The sequence below is a fragment of the Carcharodon carcharias genome, chromosome 25, assembly GCF_017639515.1.
Source record: "Carcharodon carcharias isolate sCarCar2 chromosome 25, sCarCar2.pri, whole genome shotgun sequence".
Lineage (NCBI taxonomy): Eukaryota > Metazoa > Chordata > Chondrichthyes > Lamniformes > Lamnidae > Carcharodon > Carcharodon carcharias.
Window position 1 is genome coordinate 15,445,519 of NC_054491.1, and position 22,812 is coordinate 15,468,330.

A 22,812-nucleotide genomic window follows, 5' to 3' on the forward strand; every position below is an offset into this window, starting at 1 on the left:
CCGTATCCTGAGACTATGACCCCTTTCTCTGCACCTTCATGCCAGAGGAAACATCATCCCTGCATCCAGTCTGTCCAGCTCTGTCAGAATTTTATATGTTTCAATGAGATCCCCCCTCATTCTTCTAAACTCCAGTGAATACAGGCCTGGTTGACCCAATTTCTCCTCATACAACAACCCTGCCATCCCAGGAATCAGTCTAGTGAACCTTTGCTGCACTCCCTCTATGGCAATTATAACCTTTCTTAGGTAAGGAAGCCAAAACTGCACACAATACTCCAGGCCCTGTACAGCTGCAGTAAGCCATCCATGTTCCTGTACTCAAGTCCTCTTGCAATGAAGGCCAACATACCATTTGCCTTTTTAACTGCTTGCTGCACCTGCATTCTTGCTTTCAGTGATTGGTGTGCAAGGCCAGCCAGGTCCCTTTGTACATCAACATTTCCCAACCTATCACCATTTAAGTAATGCTGAGCCATTCTGATTTTCCTGCTGAAGTGGATAACTTCACACTTATCCACATTATACTGCATCTGCCATGTATTTGCCCACTCATTCAATCTGTCTAAATTGCCTTGAAGCCTCTTAACACCCTCCTCATCACTCACATTCCCACCAAGTTTCGTGTCTTCAGCAAACTTGGAAATATTACATTTGGTTCCCTCATCGAAATCATTGATATATATTGTGACTAGCTGGGGCCCAAGCTCTGACCCCTCTGGTACCCCACTAGTCACCACCTGCCACTCTGAAAAAGACCCATTTATTCTTACTTTGTTTCCTGTCTGCTAACCAATTCTCAATCCACGCCAATATATTACCCCTAATTCCATGTGCTTTAATTTTGCATACTGGCCTCTTGTGTGGGACTTTATTAAAAGCATTCTGAAAATCCAAATACACCACATCCAGTGATTCTCCCTTATCTATTCTGCTAGTTACATCCTCCAAAAACTTCAGTAGGTTTGCCAAACATGATTTCTCTTTCATAAATCAATGTTGACTTTGTCTAATCCCATTGATATTTTCTAAGTGTCCTGTTATCACATCCTTTATAATAGACTAGCATTTTCCCTACTACTGATGTTAGGCTAACCACTCTGTAATTCTCTGATTTCTCCCTCCCTCCTTTGTATCTGCTATTTTTATAATTTTATTCCTGTTCTCTGTAGTTGAGCTAGGATATATGGCATGGACTTCTTTGATATAGCTTTTGCGTATAGTTGCTTCTAAGTCTGTTCTTGTCCACAGATTGTCAGTTAAGTATTCATAATTAAACACAATGGCAAGCACTTCTTTCATATTGTGCAGTGCCTCACTGAGGACTTGGCATGCATGTACAGCTGGTGCTTTAGCATCTACCTCATTCTTTCATCATGTTTATCATTTATGTGCCACATTAATATATCTGCCAGGATCACCTCTGCTCCTGCATTATCTTCAAATAACTGTGGATCCATTAATATAGAATTACATCAAAACTGCAACATAGATACAGGCCATTCGGCTTAATCAGTCTGTGTTGGCGAAGTTGTCCTAACCCAATAGACTATCCTGCCTTTCTCATTCCTTTCATCCACCTTTCTTATCTAGCCTTAAATGTTTATAGGTCTCTGTAGCAACCACTAATTCTGGTAGTGCGTTCCACAACTCCACAAGGCTTTATGTTTAAAAAAAATGGTTTGATCTACTTTCTGTCCATAATATGTAGGATTTAATCCACTCATCCAGGACCCTCAATATCTGGGAGCAGACTTTTTTTGGTTTACATTGTCATGTTCCTTTGCAATTGTAAACACCTTTATCAAATCATCCCAGAAACTGATCTATTTCAGTGGGGAGAATTTTCTCCCCGTCAGGCGGATCAGTCAGGAGCGGGCACGGAGCCGATCGCCGCCCGCAATCGGCTGCACACCTCCGTTTTATGTGGGCGGGCCAATTAAGGCCTGCCCAGCGCGATGCACACCTGGAAGTACTCAGCGCTTCCTGTGCGAGCAGGGGGAGGAGGGAGAGTCGGGACCTGCGCTCTTTCACGCATGTGCGTGAAAGAGCTCAGAAATCTCCCTGAGGCACGGAGCTGCCTCGGAGATTAATTTCAGTATGAATCTTTGAAAAAAAGAAAAAAAAAATATTCAGGCATGTACCCTCATGTGACAAGCTATAGCTTGTGGATGAGGTTTCATGAAAAATGCGAAGGCTGCCTGGGCTCTTTGCCTGCTAACTTTAAGTTTGGCCAGGCAGCCCTGACAGTTGCTTCAATTAGTTTATTAGTAGCCTTAACAGGCCTTTGACAGTTCGGCAAGCGCGCAGCTAACTCCAGTGCGCGCCCGCTGAACTAAAGATTGGAATGACATGCGGTGACTTCGGGAAGCACGCCTGACATCACCATGTGTCATTTTATGTGTTGGCGTGCAGAGCTGCTGCCGCACGGCGAACAGAAGATTCTTCCCAATGTAAACCAACCCACTTTTTGAAATATTTCTTTGAATTTGTATTTGTTCACATCAAGCAATATCCTAGTGAATCTGTGCTGTACCTTCTCTGTTCCCTCAACATGCTTCCTATTATGTGAAGTCCAAAAGTGCATTCCTACACTAGCTGTGGTCTTAATAAGGTCCTATATAGGTCACCATTACATCTGATTTTTATATTCTATACCAGAGGTTGGCAAACTATTTTAGAGCCTTTAAGAAGTTTGCCTTAAAATATAAACTGTTTGGAGCCACAAGGCAAATAAAGATTTTTTTTTAAATTGAGGAAAGGTATAAGCACAAAATAAGGAGATAAAGTTGTTTATCAAGAATCTAATGAACATTATGCAGTTGTTTAATGCTGTAAACAGACATTTGCCTGGCATTTTATGGCGCCTATAAAAATATAGAATGTAAATGCTGAAAAGTTTAATGACATTGCATCTGACTCAAGAGGTCTTAATATAAAATTTAGTGTTTGTTTTTATCTTTCTAAATCCTTGAAATTGACAAGCAAAGACTGCTTTCATTTTATGTATTGCATTTAAAGAAAAATCTTAATTGATACATTTGTCGTCTTTTAAATCTTTAAGCAGTGGAATATGCACCAAAATAACCTCTCTTATTTTTTGGAATTAATTCCAACTTTTGCTCGAAAGAGTGCACTTCTTCCAAAAGTAGGAGGGCAATGGTTCCCTGTCCTAACTTTCTGTTCATGATATTTAAATGGTTGATGATATTAACCCAGAAATAAAACGTAAGAATGTGCTAGTTCACCAAGTTCGCATTCCTTTTCCTACAAAAACATCTTAACTTCTAGACATGCTGCAACTCGAGAAGAAAATATTTCCTTTAGATAGCCATTGTATTTTATTATGAAGAATAAGATCGGAGTTTACTTAGGTTAAAGATTCACAGAATTAATTGAGAACCTGATGGTGAAGGTTGGGAGCCGCAAATGAGACATTATGGAACTGTGTATAGCTCTGGAGCTGCAGGTTGCCGATCTGTGTTCTATACTGTTTGCCTTCTCCACTTGAGTTTCTGCTTTTTATGTCTTGTGAAGCCTGAAATTCCCTAGTTCTTTCACATCATTCTATCTTCCCGCGTCCGAAGTATAATTATTACTTTTTTTGCTAAAATGAAACGCTTCACATTTACTGACATGAATTCTACCTCCCTATATATTGCTCATTTCACTATCTAAGCAATATTCCCTTGCAGTTTCTTTTGTACTTCAGAATTACATACTGTACCTCCTACTTTAGTATCATCCTCAAATTTGGATGCCACTCCCTCTAGCCCAAATTATTGATGTGCTTAGTGAGCTCAAATAATCCTAGAACTGAACCCTGTGAGATGCCACTACCCACTTCTAAACACTCTGAAAACTGTCCTTAAATTCTGCCCAGGGAGTAGGAGTTTTTGTCTCTTGGGCGGGAACACTCCCAACCCGAACAGGAATGAAATACTGCACGATGACGTCGGCCGAGCGTCCTGACGTCATCGCGCCCTCTTGCAATCCTTCGGTCGGCAGGCGGGGCGTGAGAGGCGGCACCATGCCCGCCAACAATTAAGAGGTCTATTAAGGCCTTAAGCAGTTAATTAAGTTGCATTTTTCGCTGCCCGCTCAACTGTTCATTTGGTGGGTGGACGAATAGGCCAGGTGGCCTTTGCATTTTTCATGAAACCTCATCCACAGGCAGGATGAGGTTTCCGTAGGTTACTAAAAGAACAGTTAAAAAAAATTCTAACGTCCTTTTTTACATGTTCCTCTTCATGTGACTGAGTCACGTGCGGGGACATATTTATATCATTTGTAAAAAGTTTATTTTTGTATTTAAAATTCTTCAGCTCCCTGAGGCAGCTGTTTGCCTTCAGGGAGCTTTCAGTGCGTGCTCCTCTGCGCATGCACACACTTCAGTGCTCGCGCTCCTCTGCCCCCACCCTGGCAGCGCTGAGCATTTCAGCGCAGCCTTTCATGCTGGCTGACTGTTAATTGGCCGGCCAGCATGAAATCGCAGGTGGCGGTTGGTCTCGCGGCTGTTCCCAGGCCCGCCCATCGATGAAGGGAGAATCCTGTACCATTTCCCGCCAGCTAGTTTGTAATCCAGTTTGCTATTTTTCCTTTAATTCTATACCCCTTAATATTCCTTCAAAGTATAAGTGGTACCTTGCCAAAAGCTTTTCGATAAAAACATTCACTGCCTTTCCCACATTCACCATACCTGTCAAGTCCACAAAGAACCTCATCTAGTTTTTTAAGCATCATCTTTTTTGAAATCCACATTGCCTCTGCTTTTGATTTATTTTATTTTCAACTACGTATTTAGTCATTTTATCATTAATTAAAGATTCCAAAATTTCCCTACAACTGATGTTAATTTAACTGACCTTTAATTACTTAGTTTAAGTCTGTCTCCCTTTTTTAAAAAGGCGTTGCACTGATCTAATATCCTACTCTTTAGTAAAAGTTGATACCGAGTACTTGGTATGCATGTCTGCATATTTTCACTTTTCCTCCGCTAACCCACTATTTTATTCTCCAGGGCCCCACCTACATTCAATAATTTTCTTCTTAGGTACATTTTTTTTTGCTATTTTAATTTCCTTTGCGTTTCTTTTCTCATACCTATTACTTGCTTTTTCTTATCTCTCTCAATCTCATGTTATTGTATTTTAAATGTCGATTTGGTCAATTTTAGTTTGTTTCTAACCTCTTTATTTATCGTTAACATCCTGAACACTTGAAGTAATCACCTGCTATAATGGTTTATATTTATGCTGCAACTTTACAATCTCCTATTTAAAAATATCTCATTGTTAATCTACAACCTTGTGTGCCAATTTCTCTTTTGACCTGGGTTTAGCTGGGTCACTGTTCATCTTTCAAAAATCTGCCCAATTTGAATCTGTTGTCCTTATTTTTGTAATTGAATTTCAGTGTTATAGAATCTTAAAATTCTATAGCACAGATGAAGCCAATTCAGTCCATCATTCCTGCACTGGTTGTCTGTAAGGATTATCCGCTTAGTCCCATTACTCTGTTCTTCCTACCTTTTTTGTTAAAATGTACCTGCTTCTCTTTTAGAAGTTTATTGTCGGGCATTGCACGTCCTAACAACTCGCTGCTTAAAGAAATTCTCCTAACCTCTGACTTTGCTCTTTTGGTGATAATATTTAATTCATGTCCTCTACTAGCTGACTCTGATGACTGGAAATAGCTTTTCCTTGTTTACCTTTTAAAAACCCCCCATAATTTTCAATACCTTTGTCTGTTTTGCCTCTTAATCTTTCTAGTGATGGTGAAAAGAGCCCTAGTTTGTCTAGTCATTCATCATAACTAAATGCTTTTATCTATAGGGTTGGATTTTTCTCTATCCCACCAGCAAGTTTAAAGGTGGGTGGGGAGGGGGAAAGGCATGTAAAATCCATTGGCGTGGCCTTCCTGCTGTCTACCTGCCCAGCCCCATCCTATCTGCAATTTTATGGGGAGTGGGGGGAGGCGTTGGGCTGCCTGCCACCCTTGGGCCTATTGAGATCTGTCAGGCCTCATCCTACCCCTGCTGGTATTTTACCCATGACAGGGTGCAGCTCACACCGCACAGAAATCCTGGTAGCTCCCATTTAACCCTCCCTCCCCCACCACTCCCCTGGCCCCTCACCTCCCTCATTGAGAAGCCCAGGTAAGTCCAGGGTATCAATGTGGTGGGACTGTCTGTAGCCTCAGAAGCAGCCACTGCTGCCAGTTAGTGCTGCTAGGGCAACAGGTGGGATTCTATGGCAGGACTTTCAACTGAGATAGGGGTAGACGTCTCAACTTAAAGCAATTAAAATATTTTTTAAATAATCAATTATCAACTTGTCCTCCGACTTAAAGGATGGAATAGCTCAACGCCTCAGTTTCTACTTTTTTTATTCCATTTATAGTTTTATTAGTTAATATATGTTTGCCTTGTTTTTCCTCCCAAAGTGCATTACTTCATGCTTATCCGCATTAAGTTTTACCTAATGTTTATCTGGTCACTCTACTAATCGGCCTGTGTCTCTGAAGACATTTACGGCCGTCCTGCTCTTATTTTCAAGTCTGCAGCAAATTAAATACCATTTCACTGACCATGCCCTCCAGGTCTTTGTTTGAATTATAGCAAAACAGAATGATCTTTTGGGGTCTAAAGTTTGGCTACAAACATATTCAGGAGGCAAAACATACAGCTTTAAATCACAGATCTCAGGAACTTAGGATCGATTACTGGCAGGACCCTGAAGAAAGTCAGGACAAAGTTTCGCCATTTGAAAAGGAGCACCAAGGTATGACAAAAATATCATTGCAAAGTAGTAGCATAGGCCTTAAGGAATTGTAGTTAAGTAGTAGGTATATATGTATTAAAACACTGTGAGCATGTTTTAAAATGTTTAGGATGTAGCAAAAACAGTAGCAGGCTACTGCAAATCACATTATGTGTGCCAAGATGGCAAAAAGTTTACTGCAGGAAGGAGTCCCCAAAGTCTCTAAATTACTCTACCTCAATCAAAACTGCTTTTATGCTTAAAGGCAACATTTCATATAATAGGAGAGCCTTAACTCTTCAGGCAAAACCTTTAATTGAAATTGTAGAGTTAATTAGGGGTGGATATGAAGCTTTTAATTGAAATTGTAGAATTAATTGCGGGGGGGGAGCAGTTATGTTCTCAAAGATGTTGGGCATCAGAAAGTTGTAAGGGTGTATAGCTCACTGATATGTACCTAATCATGTAATGTAGAATTTGTACCATGTGCTACATTTAACATATCCATTGGCACTATTCATAAGTTCTTAAGAGCTTACCAGTACAATGCCCTAATAGAAAAATGTGCTTATATACTGATGATATCCAATTTATTCTTTTCACAGGGCAAAGTGGTCTTCACTGTGCGCCTAAACCTAAAGTCATTGCAGCACCAAGAGTCACTGCATGCACTTACATTAAACAGTATAAAAACATATAGATGAGGAAATGAAGGGCAACATTGATAATGAGATGAGTTGGAGGTGGATGAAGTGCCAGGAGGTATAGGGCGAAGGTTTAATGTATTGGTAGCTGATTTTGAGTTGCTTCTGGACACAGACTTTAATTGGCCGGTTTTCCGCTGGAAGGTGTTGCAGCAAATGGACAGTGTTTAGTCACATGTCTACATACATGTCATATTGTGAGGCGATAAGGCTATGTTACATTCAACTTGTTGTGCAGGAGGCATTTGGAGTGTGACCACTAACACAGAAATGGCCATAGTAGTAAGAGTATCTCTCGTTTATGGTCTAATTACTATTTTGGGGCCTAAACTCTGCTGGTTTCAAATTACTTGGAGGATGATTGCAGATGAGCATGAGTGAGCCATTTGGAGATCTGATGAATGCCTAGATTCCTTTGCTTGTACATGTTAATGTTCAGTAATGCTAGGCACAGGAACAACCAGTTGCCAATGATGCCATTCACTGCTATAGAGCAGCCCTCTAATGAGTGCAGGCTTTGCTTCCAAATGCAGTGAGCCCACAGTGAATTCAATTTAAGGCTTCTGACTCTGGTGGAGGTCCATCAGGATAAATCAGAAGGTGGTGGGACCTCCTGTATCCCAAGAAGTTCTCCAGTTGACCACCTACCACTGCTACTTCCTCAGCTAGAGGGACGCTGACATACATGATATAAATAGTAACTGGCAAACCCGTTGAATACTTACACCACATGTGCTCAAACACTGAATAAAATGAATTAACTTTGAATGTATCTGGTAGTCTATGTTTTATTGTGAAAATAGAAAACTCTTGGTTCTCTTAAGAAGTAACGCAAATCAAATGTTTACAATTCTTTGGCAAATCTAAGCAACAAACAGACCTGTAATTTTGTGCGTATACAGTGTATCTATTAGGGAGTGCTTGTGCCCAGTTGTTCATTATGAACTGGCTTGAAACTACCCAATCTCATTTCATATAGGGCCCTTCTAGTTAACAGTGAGAGGGGATATTCATCCTGTCACTCTGGGCTGGATTCATACACAGATCCTGGAGGTAAGAAGGCAGTGCACTAACTCACTGTATCACCAAAGCCTGAGCATTGTAAGTGTTTTTTTTAAATCAAAAACAGGAAATTCCATTTTATGTGCTTTCATGATTAGTGAATCAATTGATATAGGAGCAAATGAAAAGCAGTTTCTCTAACTTTTTCCCAAGCAGACTTCAGCTTTGAGATGTGCCTTTTAACTTAAGAAGAAGCTAACTGCTGGAGGCAGTGGGGAGTAATGCAGGTTGAGATCCATAACAACAATAGTTAGCCTAGTTAGAAAATTATACTTGCTGATCCTGCCTGGCAGTAGGATTTCCTATACATGCCAGAAACCTGAGCCATTAAGTCACAATATAGCTATGGTATAAACTCTAAGAAAGGTAAAATTTATTTTGAAATGCGGTATAATTTGACCTCCATTTACCTATGAGTTACGGGTTACAGGTTGATGCCTGTGTAACTCCAAGCCATTTTAATGGATACACGTTATTTTCTTGTGGACTTGGGGCTAAATAGACCAATGGCAATGTAAATTGGCAGCTTGCAACTGAATTACCTTCTTCCCCCCCTTGTCTTTTCATATACAGCTTCATTTTCAATGCTAGCTATTACATACCAACATGCTGTGTATTTTCTGTGCATTCGTTCAGATTCTCCCCCCGACCCCCATGAAGACCTGCATGCTGTATAAGCATTTAATATCAAATGCAAATGTACTTTTAATACACTCAAAAAACTTAGCTTTGTTGTATTGTAAATTGTGTGAATCTACTCAGTTTGCTTGTGTTCAGGTAATTGATGAACCCACACTGTGGCACTAGGTTCCAGCCTAACGAGGTATAGAGCTGGCTTAGTTGTAAGACAGTAATACAAGCCTGAGTTGCAACATCGAGAATTCATCTGTTTATGCAAAATTTATCAACCACCATCACAAATGGGCACTGGACTTGATTAATAACATGCGAATGAAACTCCTACTAGTTTGTTCAGAGTAATTGTGAACAATAATAGATTGCTTACAGTCTAGGCAATTTTGTAGAGCAATGCTAATCCACACCAACAAACTTGTCAGAATATATACAAATGTGTGGAAAAGTCAATTTCTCACCTTAAACAATCCCAAAACATGTACTTATAACTGCAATGCAAAAATTTAATTTATAGTATATTTTATGTATCCATGTTCTATACTATAGTAACATTTTTGAGCATATTGATCCTGATCTGCAAAGTAACCACTACAATACTAGATGCAATGGTGTGTTTACTAATTATACTTGTTCCTTTCAGAATGTGAGCACTTGATTCGACATATGCTTGTGCTGGATCCAAGCAAACGTTTATCTGTGGAACAGATCTGCAAACATAAATGGATGAAGATAGGTGATCCTGATCCAGAGTTTGATAGGGTGAGAATATTGCAATGTACAAAACTACTATTATTTTTTGGAAAAACTCAGCAGGTCTGGCAGCATCTGTGGAGAGGAACACAGTTAACGTTTCGAGTCCGAATCACCCTTCAACAGAACTAAGTGAAAATAGAAGAGAGGTGAAATATAAACTGGTTTAAGGCAGGGGAGGGTGGTGTGGGTGGGTGGGTTGGGGGGGTGTGTCTGTGTGTGTGTGTGTGTGTGTGTGTGTGTGTGTGTGTGTGTGTGTGTGTGTGTGTGTGTGTGTGTGTGTGTGTGTGTGTGTAGGAGGTGGGACAAGTAGAGCTGGATAGAGAGCCAGTGATAGGTGGAGCTAACCAAAAGATGTCACAGACAAAAGGACAAAGAGGTGTTGAAAGTGGTGATTTTATCTAAGGAATGTGCTAATTAAGGGTAGAAAGCAGGACAAGCAAGGTACAGATAGCCCTAGTGTGGGTGGGGTGAAGGAATCGAAAAGGCTAAAAGGTAGAGATAAAACAATGGATGGAAATACATTTAAAATAATGGAAATGGGTGGGAAAAGAAAAATCTATATAAATTATTGGGGGAAAAAAAGGGGGAATCAGAAAGGGAGTGGGATGGAGGAGAGAGTTCATGATCTAAAATTGTTGAACTCAATGTTCAATCCGGAAAGCTGTAAAGTGCCTAGTCAGAAGATGAGATACTGTTCCTCCAGTTTGCGTTGAGCTTCACTGGAACAATGCAGCAGGCCAAGGACGGACATGCGGTCATGAGAGCAGGGTGGTGTGTTGAAATGGCAAGCGACAGGGAGGGCTGGGTAATGCTTGCAGACAGACTGAAGGTGTTCTGCAAAGCGGTCACCCAGTCTGTGTTTGGTCTCTCCAATGTAGAGGAAACCGCATTGGGATCAACAAATGCAGTAGACTAAATTGAGGGAAGTGCAAGTGAAATGCTGCTTCACTTGGAAGGAGTGTTTGGGCCCTTGGACTGTAAGGAGAGGTGAAGTAAAGGGGCAGGTATTGCACCTTCTGCGGTTGCATGGGAAGGTGCCGTGGGAGGGGGTTGAGGTGTAGGGGGTGATGGAGGAGTGGACCAGGGTCCCAGAGGGAACGATCCCTGTGGAATGCCGCCGGGGGGGTGAAGGGAAGATGTGTTCGGTGGTGGCATCATGCTGGAGTTGGCGGAAATGGCGGAGGATGATCCTTTGAATGTAGAGGCTGGTGGCACGATAAGTGAGGATAAGGGGGACCCTATCATGTTTCTGAGAGGGAGAGCTAGGTGTGAGGGTGGATGTGCGGGAGATGGGCCGGACATGGTTGAGGGCCCTGTCAACCACCGTGGTTGGAAAACCTCAGTTAAGGAAGAAGGAAGACATGTCAGAGGAACTGTTTTTGAAAGAGGCATCATCAGAACAGACGGGACAGAGGCGAAGGAACTGAGAGAATGGGATGGAGTCCTTAGAGGAAGTGGGGTGTGAGGAGCTGTAGTCAAGGTAGCTGTGGAAGTCGGTAGGCTTGTAATGGATATTGGTGGACAGTCTATCACCAGAAATTGAGACAGAGAGGTCAAGGAAGGGAAGGGAAGTGTCAGAGATGGACCATGTGAAAAGATGGAGGGGTGGAGATTGGAAGCAAAATTAATAAATTTTTCCAGGTCTAGACGAGAGCATGAAGCAGCACCGAAGCAATCATCAATGTACCGGAGAAAGAGTTGTGGGAGGGGGCCGGAGTAGGACTGGAACAAGGAATGTTCCAGACTGTGTGACCACTTTGCAGAACACCTTTGGTCTGTCTGCAAGCATTACCTAGACCTCCCTGTCGCTTGCCATTTCAACACTCCACTCCGCTTTCTGATGCCCACATGTCCGTCCTTGGCCCGCTGCATTGTTCCAGTGAAGCTCAACACAAACTGGAGGAACAGCACCTCACTTCCGACTAGGCACTTTACAGCCTTCCGAACTGAATATTGAGTTCAACAATTTTAGATCATGAACTCTCTCCTCCATCCCCACCCCCTTTCCAATCCCCTTTTTTTTTCCAATAATTTATATAGATTTTTCTTTTCCCACCTATTTCCATTATTTTTAAATGTATTTCCATCTATTGTTTTATCTCTACCTTTTAGCCTTTTCGATTCCTTCACCCCACCCACACTAGGGCTATCTGTACCTTGCTTGTCCTGCTTTCTACCCTTAATTAGCACATTCCTTAGATAAAATCACCACCTTCAACACCTCTTTGTCCTTTTGTCTGTGACATCTTTTAGTTATCTCCACCTATCACTGGCTCTCTATCCAGCTCTACTTGTCCCACCACCACCCCCCCCCCTCCCCCCTCCCCCCCCACCTTAAACCAAGCTTATATTTCACCTCTCTTCTATTTTTACTTAGTTCTGTTGAAGGGTCATTCGGACTCGAAATGTTAACTGTGTTCCTATCCACAAATGCTGCCAGACCTGCTGAGTTTTTCCAGGTATTTGTGATTTTGTTTTGGATTTCCAGCATCTGCAGTTTTTTGCTTTTATACTATTATTTTTTCATTGATTTATCTTCTCCCACCAAAAAAAACCTGTTCCCCTTTAGAATCCTCTAATTAAAAAGACAAGGGCTGAGCCTGATCATAGACTATTCTTCCTCTGTGGTGTGACTGGTGTTGTTATCATAAGATAAGAGCTACTCTTACAGCAAGCAAGTTGAATATTTAATTGAATTTCTTTGTCCCGAAGTGAAACAGCACATGAAACTATGTAGCTACTTGGTCAAGATTCCATATGCTTTTGAATTAAGGATGGCACTATACTTCCTTTTTCTAATATTTATCAAATATATTTTGGGCTTTGCAGATCAGTGAATATGACAAAAAAAATGCAAAGCCTAGAAAGCTGACACTCAGTGCATTACTGAGGGAGTGCTGCAGTGTTAGAGGTGCTATCCTTCAGATGAAACATTAAACCGAGATCCCGTCCGTTGTTGAGATAAAAGATCAAAGAGTATGGGAGGTGTCCTGGCCAAAATTTATCTTTCAACCAAACCACCAAAAACAAATGAAAAGAAGAAAATACTTGTATTTATGTCATGCCTTTTACAATCTCAGGACATCTCACTGCTTCTTAGCTAATCAAGTGCTTGAAATAAAGTGACAATTATATGAATAAATGTAGGAGTCAACAAATAGCAATGAGGTATGTGATAAGGTTTTAGTGAGGGACAACAGTTGGCCAGGACACTTTCAAAAATAACTACAGGTTCTCTTATATTTATCTGAGAGGTCGAACAGTGCTTTGTTTAACATCTCATCTGAAAGACAGCGCCTCGCATGCATTACTGCATTAAAATAAGCTTTGAACATGCTCAAATCTCTAGAGTGGAGCATGATCCCAACTGGCCTGTCTTACATTCAGTGAACTGACTGTTTATGTCATTGCTTACGGGACTGTGATGTCCACAAATTGGCTGATACATCTCCTTACATAACATCAGCGACTACACTGCAAAATAGCTAATTGACTGTGAAGCGCTTTGGAAAGCCTAGAGGAGTTGAAAGGTACTATGGTAAGTGAAGGTCCATGCTTTCTTCTGAAATAGAAATCTGCAGCGAAATTGAGTGAATCTGTTATTTAGAATTTGGATGATTATATTTTTCATCCAATTGAAGGCATCGTATCCATGGGCAGAATCTTCTGCCTGTCGGGCAGGTGGGCCTGACCCAATCTCCGGCGGGCGGGGAGCCGATCCTGTGCGGGCGCGGGGGGATTCCCCAAAATCAAGAGTGCGCTCTTTCGCACATGCACACGTGCTGCCTCAGGGAGATCGCTTACACGCTGAAAAATGTTAAAAATAGGGATGACTTCGGGGGTTCCGCCCGACGTCATCCAGCGTCATTTTACGTGTTGGCGAGCGGGCCCCGCCCCCTGCTCGCCAACAGCAAAATTCTGCCCCATGCCTCCTTTTCCAAATCACCATCACAATCAATGGAAAGTAGTCAGTATTGCTATGCATCTTATACTACAGATGAAGTTGCTAGTTAATGCAATTATATTTGTGTTCAGTTTCAGTTATTAATGTTAAAGTGCATAGACCTGCAAAATGCTCTAAAGCTGAAGGCAAAATTATATCTTTTGTGCTTTTTATAGTTAATATCAGAATCTAAGCAAATCAAAGTAGAAATCAAAACAGAGCCACTGAATGAGCAGGTACTCCTCTACATGACAGAGTTGGGTTTGGAAAGAGAACGCACACTACAGGTACTGTGATAATCTTATGATCTTCAGTTATATGATGCATTCTTACTGTCCTGTGTATGTGTGTGCAAAGTTATTTCTATTGTATTTACATTTCAAATCTCTTTTTTGTTTTTTCATGATTAAAGAAAATTCTTACATGCATCAGCATTGGTTTTCTGATTGTAAGACTAATAGCAACTCGTTTGTAAAGAATCGGATATCATTGGTGCCATGATTGGAAAATCCAGGCTGTTAAATGAAATGTATAGTACCTGTATTGAGAAATTGATCTTGTTCTGAGTACCAGGCAACTACATTGCTTTTGAATCCAATTTCTCTACGGATCAGTTTGACTATGGATTTAATTTTATTTCTAGTCATTGAAGACAGATGCCTATGATCACTTTAGTGCAATTTACAGCCTGCTGTGTGACAAGCTAAAACGGCACAAGACATTGCGCATCTCTGCACCTCCTAGTGTGCCTCGCACTATGCCCTTTCAGTCACCTGCAAATGTCCAGGTAATGTGTCAGTGACGTCCATAGAATTGTGGACTAATATTAATAAATGTTACACACCTTTGCTAAATATTTCCTCAAAAAATGCCATTTGAACACTATTGGAACAATCATCATGAAGTACAGAACATTTTACTGAATTCTGCTAATGACTTTTAAAAAACCTGCTCTTTTGCCATCTCTCTTAAGTTATAAATATTTTGAGAATTTCAACGTAGCAATTTCAGTTCCTCAGGCACCAAGAAGGGGCTGAGGGGGCGCGGGGTCAGGGGAGGCGGAAATCTGATCCTGGTGGGATGGGGTGGGGGGAGGAGTCCAATTCCTGACTCTTGGTTGGGGTGCCAGATGGGGGAGCTTGGAGAGTTGCCAGGAGGAAGCAGTCCTGCGCCTATTGGCCCATAAGCACTGCTCCTGAAGGCTTTCCTCACCTTGCTGCAGCTGCCTGGTTTCCTGAGGCCAAGGGAAACGTGGCTGGCCGTAGTTAAACCTGCAAAGTAGGTTAAAACCAAGACTCCTAGCCTCAGTAACATAGTTCAAATGCCAACATGCCTCTTGGCATTGGTTTGGCTGTCTGTTTCTTATCCTGCCTTAGAATAACAGGAAGTCAGCAGATTCAAGCTGGTTTCCTAACACACTCAAAATTTTTGCCCAATTTACCCGGCCCCCATTCACACTCAATTCCACCCATGTTAAGTCTACCCCCCACCAAGTTCTTTTTGAGAATGGGCTAATCGGGAAATGCTGCATTCTGCTACATTCCATAAATAGTTTGGAGTTTGAATGTACTTTTAGTTTTGAAATTGAGGCAAATGCCCCAGAAAACTATATGGAATATACACCACAATTATCATGTGGTCCCTGTATGTCCATAAGGTTAGTTACTTCAGCTCATACTATGGATCAGTGTAGGTAAGAAGATCATCTGAAAAGATTACTTCACTTATGGTGATCTAGCCACTGACCTCACTTGAAATAAAGGCCTAATAAGGACTGGTTTCAAAAGAAGTGTGAGGGGAGTAGCACTGGTACAGTACAGATTTCTGTTTGAATACCACTCCCCCACTTTTCTAACACATGGGGAGAATTTCCTCCCCGTCAGGGGCGATTAGGCGGAAGTGGGCATGGGTGGGCGCGCAGCCGATCGTGTTTGGCTGCACGCCGCCTTTTCAAGTGGGCGGGCCAATTAAGGCCCACCCAGTGTGATGCATATCCGGAAGCACTCAGCACTCTCTGTGCGGGCGGGGGGAGTAGGCTGAGTTGGGGCCTGCACGCAAGCGAGTGCAGAAATCTCCCTGAGGCACAGAGCTGCTTTAGGGAGATCAGTTTGAGTTTCAAAAATTTTAACAAAGAAAAGAAAATCACTTAGGTCATGTCCCCTCATGTGAAAGTGTCACATGAGCTGGGACATGTCTATGAATTTTAACAAAAATCTTTATTTAACTTATAAATCATTCATGAAACCTTACCCTGCCCATGGATTTCATGAAAAATACGAAGGTCGTCTGGGCTCTTAGCCTGCCCGCCAACCTTAAGCTTGGACGGGCAGCTATGTTCAGTAGGTTAATTAGTTTTTAAACAGCTTTAATCAGCTTTTGACAGGTCGGCGGGCATGCTGACTCCAGTGCGCACCCACTGAACTGAAAGTTGGAATGACGCGCGGTGACATAAGTACGCATGCCTGATGTCACCGCATGTCATTTTATGCGTCGGTGAGCAGGCCCTGCCCCTGCTTGACGAACCAAAAATTCTGGCCGTGATTTTAAAAGAAGTAGTCACAGACTAGGGGCAGAATCTTTCCCCCGTCGGGGGGGGAGGAGTTGATGGGTGGGCGTGGGCCGGCGCCCAATTAAGGCCCACCCAGCGTGACGTCCGCTGGGAAGTGCTATGCGCTCCCTGTGCGGGTGGGGGGAATTGCCTAAAATTGAGGATGCGCCTTTGCGCGCATGCGCACAAAAGAGCACACTCATCTCCCTGAGGCTAAATGCTGGGAGATCGCCTCTACTTACAGAAATATTAAAAATAGAAAAAAAAAATTCCCTTACATGTCCCCTAATGTGACAATGTCATATGAGTTGGGACATGTTCATAATTTCCAATAAAACTTTATTAAAATTTTTAAAACCCTGCATGAAACTTCATCCCGCCGGTGGATGAGGTTTCATGTTTTTTCTACTTCCCGCGGGGGCTCCTGGCCTGCCCACCAACCTTAAGGTTGGACGGGCAGGTCCACTAATTACTTTTAACGTTTTGAGTCCGTATGACTCTTCATCAGAACTGAACAGTCCTGATGAAGAGTTATACGGACTCAAAACGTTTCCTGTGTTCCTCTCCGCAAATGCTGTCAAACCTGCTGAGTTTTTCCAGCTATTTTAATTTTTGTTTCAGATTTCCAGCATCTGCAGTATTTTGCTTTAACCACTAATTACTTTAACTGATCTGTCAATGACCTCAGTTGGCCATTGACAGGTCAGCGGGCATGTAGCTAATTTTGCTGCGCCCCCGCCTACCTGAAAATCTAAATGGGGCGTGGTAACACTGGGAGTTACGCCCGACGTCATTCCGCGTCATTTTACGTGTCAGCGAGCGGGCCCCGCCCTCTGCTTGCCGATGGTAAGATCCTGCCCTAGTTGTGGGAACTGGTCTCTGCTTAGCTTCAATAAAGTGCTGTGACTGTTACTTCATGAATGCCAAACAGTTGATCATGGAATATATTTTTTTAATTTAAATTCTGATAATTCAGGAAAACAAGCTTTGAAGAAATATTTACATTGGTTAATTCTAAATGTTGTTTCAGGTGTTTACACTGGTTATTTACAAAAACAATTGTAAATTTATATCCTTGTCACACTTTAATTCTTTTTGAGTAATTTCCTGAACCTCTGATAATTTGTTAGAAAGCAGTAGAATCCATTTCTGCTTTTTATCTGGATGCTTCTTTATTTTGGAGAATATTTTAAAACTTTCAAAATATGGGGTGAAATTTTACAGCCATATCGCGGTGAGGCGGGGCTGTAAAATGCGGTGAGCTGTTCAAAAGTCCATTGACTTTCGCGGGACCGCAAATTCCCGCTGATGGGAGGGGCTGTAAAGTTCCACCCATAATGGCTTGATATTGCACATGAATATTGATACGTAATGCAATCACTTAATCAGTTTACTGCCTTTATTTTTGCTTTGCTTTACTTCCTATGTTTTTTCATGCTTTAATTGCCTGCATATCATTATGTAGATGAGAGGGTGGCTAGCTAATTTTGCCTTGTATTGACACTGTTTTTGAAAAGGACACCAAGTGGTTTGTAATCAGCAGAGGATGATTTAGATTTTTCCTCCTCTTCTATGGAGAACTATCTAGTGTGCTGAGTATTTCATCATGAAAACTCAACTGAGATCAGAAATTTGACACCTAAGTAGGGCAAACTCCTGAAAGTGATGTGGCCAAGGCAGCAAACTGGTTTTGTCTGCCATCTGAAGTGTGAAATAATTGAATTCTGCATATCTGACATGTTAAAAGTATACAGTGCAAACATAAATCATTTTATTACATTAAAATGAGGTACAGTGTACATATTCTGAATGAATAGCAGTAATATTACAGAGAATACATGAAATTAAGCTACTCAGCAAATTAAGCATCAACCACCTCAATTATGTATCTTACTGTTCCATGGCACAGCGTGTTAGCACAACAATACTTTGTGTTTCTGCTTCATTTTGGATAAAAAGATCATTGTGCAACAAACCAGACATCCATCAAAGCTTGTACACAATGTCAACAGAGAGAACAATAAACAATCTATTAAAGAGAGGGAGGTACAGCTATCAGTAGTGACATTTGCAATGGTTTTTCACTGGTTGAAGTAATATTTAGGGCTGAATTTTATGAGACCTGTAAGAGTGGGGAAGAAGACACAAGGGAGTGCAAAAAATGGCAAGGGAAGGCATTGGTGGATGGTGGGTTGGGTGGGTGGGAGGTAAGAGCCTGTCACCCCCCCGCTGCCATGCCATTCAGCCAGTGGTGGGGAAGGTGGAGAACCGCCCTCCCATCCAGAGACCAATTCTGCCACTTAACTGACCAGTTATGGGTATCTTACTGCTGTTGTTTGGATTTTTACCACCTGGTGAACCCTGGTGACCTTTTGTTGGGAGGGTGGGCTCTTAATTGGGCACCGTTTGGTCCACAAATGGCCCCATCTCCCACCCTCTGCCCTCACCAACCAATGTCCTTCCCCCTTTCCACCAGAGTCTGCCTGACTGACCCTGGCGAGCACCCGACCCACTAACCTTGCTATGAGGGCGGCGTTCAGAATCACTGCATCCTCTTAGCTGGGTGCAGTCCCGATAGTAACCACCACTTCAGGTGACGCTGCTGGACTAAAGATCTACCAGCCCTCTGATTGGCTGGCAGCTCTTGGAGGCGGTTCTCATCCCTTAAAGGGGCAGCAGCTCATTAACTGCACTATGAGCCTGAAATCCAACCGGGGCTCCCCCAAGCAACCAAGGCGCAGTTGCCTCCGGCTTGCCAGCTGATCAAAATTCAGCCCTTAGTTTCGTGTTGTCAAAGGAGTAAGTGCACTTTCATATGTCAGAACGTGCGTGCTTTCCTATCATTTCATACCTCAGAACTCAAGTATGGCTATTGCTTATTGCCAGTGATCATTTTCCTTTTGTAGTGTGTGACCCTGAAGCAACACCAATTAATTTTTCCCTGTGACAAGTACCTTTTACAAAATAGCAGATGGTTATAGCCTGAGCTATGATTAATTGTGGAATGCTTTGTCACAAGAGCACTAGAACATTAGTGACCAAAAAAGGCAATTGAATCACTTGAATCCCATTTATTCAGTACCTTGTCTTTTCCATCACAGCCTCAAACTCTGGTGGTTTTGCCTCCATATCCCTGCCTTGCAAATATCAAAACGTTCATCGCGCTGAGTAAAGAAGTTCTTCTTGATTTGATTTAAATTTAAGTGAAGCTTTTCATTTGAGTTCCATTTACACCCTCTTGCTCTCCTTTTCTGCCTTACTTTGAAGTATTATAATGGATACAATTCTAAATCTTATACATTTCGAGGAGATTCCCATTCAATTACCTTTGTAGCCTTTGTTGCATTTATTGCCCTTTTCTAATGCATGAATCATTTTTTGTGGCTTGGTAGCAAAACTAAAGTACAATAATTGTAGTCTTACTAGTGCACTGTAAAGTACTAGGATCACTGGCAGACTTGTATTCTGTTGTACTGGCTATGTTCTAACATTTTAATATATATATTTTTTAAGATTGTTGTATGAGGTAAATAGAATATTTGAATATTAGGAATTCCTACTATACAAATACGCCTCCAGACAATACTGTAAAACAGATCCCAATGTTTTACCTACTTGGATATTGAGTCTGTACATGGCTAGGTCAGATTTATAACATTTTTAAGTGGAGCGACTGTAAGTTTGTTTACTTTCAGTCTTGTAGAATTCTTACTAGTGTCTAGAGATTCCTCCATAAGAGCCAATATCCCACAAATTTCTCAACAAATCTCCCTCTGTACCGCAGCTTATATACTACCTATTCCAGAGGATTTATTAGTCTTAATTGCCCCAGTTTATGCCTTAGAAATGGTGAACACCAATTTTCTGCGATATTAAATATATACAGAAATTAAATAACAAGTTAGAATTATGTTCTAGCGGATACTTCTAGAAAACATTAATTAAATATTTCAGCTATTTTGTCTTTATCTTTGAGTTCTAATACAGGAAGAACATTTTAGTATTACCAACTTCTGTGATGCTTATCTATAATATCTTCTTTAATATCTTCTTTAACTTTTTCATGAAAATGTTCTGCCAAATACTCCTCTCATCATTCTCTCCTTCCTTTTCCCTATAGGTTTTATACCATTTAAAAAAATGACATTTTAATTGTTCTTGTGTAAATGCTTATATTGGATATTTCAACATTTATAATTTAAAAAGTGTTCTATCATTCCTTAGCTGAGATATATTTTATTTAAGTTTGTCAGATATTTTAGTTTTTTTCCACATTCCTTAGAAATGTTCCACTTTAAGTGAAGCTACTATTGTCTTCACTGGTTCTGATGCTAGAACGTCTTCAGTGTCATTATATTGTGGTCATTAGTCACTAGATGATTCCAGTGCTGCTTGTTATGAATTGTACACTGATCAATTATAAGAACCAGATGAAGAAACAAGTTGTCCTTAATGGGGTACTTGAAGCATTTGATCAATAAACAATCTTTTTACCATCCTTTTGCTCAGTGGTAGCACACTTATTTCAGACAAAAAGTTGTGAGTTGAAACCCCATTTTAGGATGCCAGCACATAATCTATCTACCACTTCTGTGCGATTCTGAAGGACAGCTGCAGTATCAGGGATGAATATTAAACTGTGACCCTGCCCAGCTATTCAGGTGGAATTTTTTAAAAGATCCTTAATACACTTGAAGAGAAAGAAATTCTCCATGTCCTGACCAACATTCATCCCACAGCCAATGCCAGCAAAATAGATAATTTGTAATTTATCTCATTGTTATTTGTGAGATATTGCTGTGCTTAAATTGGCTACAATGTTTATCTACATAGCAAAAGTGACAACACTTTGGAAGTAACTCATTGGCTCTTGAAGGCTTTGGGAAGTACTGAGGATATGAAAGATGTAATATATAGATGCAATTGCCCCTCACCACCACTAGTTGATTCTGTTACTTCATTTACATTAATTAATTCTCAGTTTATATTGGATTGGTTGTAGGTCTTTGAGCCTACTCCATCACTATAAAGATCATGGCTAATCTATCTCAGTTCTATTTTCCTCCACTATCCTATACCTCTTGATTCTCTTAGAGTCCAGAAAACAGTATTAATATTTGAATATATCTTTGCCATCTCATCATGTTTTATCCAGTACCTACTTACTAACTAAGGCAACAATCTTTTCTGTCATCTTCTGAAATATCAATTTGTTATCCTTAATTTCCTACATTACTCTCCTGACTAGACTTTTCTGTCCACAGCAGCATTCCTCATTTCTTGATACTGAATTCATCCCCATGTTTTTGAAACTCCCATAACACCATTATTTCTTTTGGGGATATGCCACTGACTTGAATTCTTGTTTATTCTCACATTCGGACTATGGTATTTAACTATACTTTTTTAAACTATGGTCCTTCAGTCACTGAGCATTTGTTTTCTTGGCTTAGAATTGTTTTCTCCTTTTATGTTATTCTTACCCTTTCTCCTCAAGGTCTTGTTATCTACGTTTAAATTCTTATTCCACCACCTTGCCTTCCTCTATGTTTTAATTGTTTCCTAATCTGGCCAGGAATTGCACTTCATGTCTTCTTCAGCCTTGACCAATTGTTATGTACATGCTGGTATATTTTGAACAACGGTTATACCATGAAAAAAAAAATCCCCTGATGACACCTATGTCTGTATGAAAACCTATTAAATAATTCTGACTTTTGTGTTGAGAATGACATTTTGGAGAAACTGATCGCTTCTTTTCTGACTTTCCTATGATCTTTAACACCAGGCTGAGCAAACAGGTAACACACTGAGTCTAAATGTGCCACAAGTGCAGCTCATCAACCCAGAGAACCAGATAGTGCAGGTCAGTTATGAGACCCTTATAGTGTCATTGGATGTTTTTCGTAAATGCACAATATGTTCAAATGTGATTTATTTTAATCTTTTCTGTTGAGGTCGCCAAAGTTTTGGCCTCTTAAGGCTACAGTAGCCATATTTATATTGAAAAAAAAATCAGAAATTCTTACAACAAAAGCTTTAATCTTAATGGATGATTTTTTTCTTTCATGTTACAAAAAGAAGAAAAAAAACAAGAATCCTCATTTGTTGATGATCTGATTTTTCTGTAGTATATTTGAGAAATTCTCACCCAATTGGATTATCTTTTTGAAAGTTCTTTATATCCCTTGGGGCGGTGGGGGGAAATATGGGATTGAACTAATGGATACTCTTTATTATGGGTCAGAAGAGTTGACAGATAGGGAAATCTTTCATTCTGACACCAATTTTGTATGTTAACAAAAAACAGAAATAAAAATGAAGTAAGAACATTGATGAAGAGGAAAAGCTATTCAGCTCATCAGGCCTGCTCCTTTTTTTCAGATCATGCACAACAATCTCAAA

The 22,812-nt window shown here is 40.9% G+C and overlaps 1 protein-coding gene across 3 annotated transcripts in view; it reads left to right on the forward strand.

Annotated features, from left to right (window-relative positions):
• sik3 (SIK family kinase 3) overlaps positions 1-22,812 on the forward strand; it is a 313,609-nt gene that overhangs the window by 225,765 nt on the left and 65,032 nt on the right. For 2 of the 3 annotated variants that reach the window (XM_041174165.1, XM_041174167.1), the window contains exons 7-10: positions 9,804-9,922; positions 14,036-14,146; positions 14,503-14,646; positions 22,196-22,273. In XM_041174165.1, coding sequence (XP_041030099.1) covers positions 9,804-9,922; positions 14,036-14,146; positions 14,503-14,646; positions 22,196-22,273 — 452 coding nt within the window. The remainder of the gene's footprint in view (positions 1-9,803; positions 9,923-14,035; positions 14,147-14,502; positions 14,647-22,195; positions 22,274-22,812) is intronic. The other variant, XM_041174166.1, reaches the window with a different exon arrangement.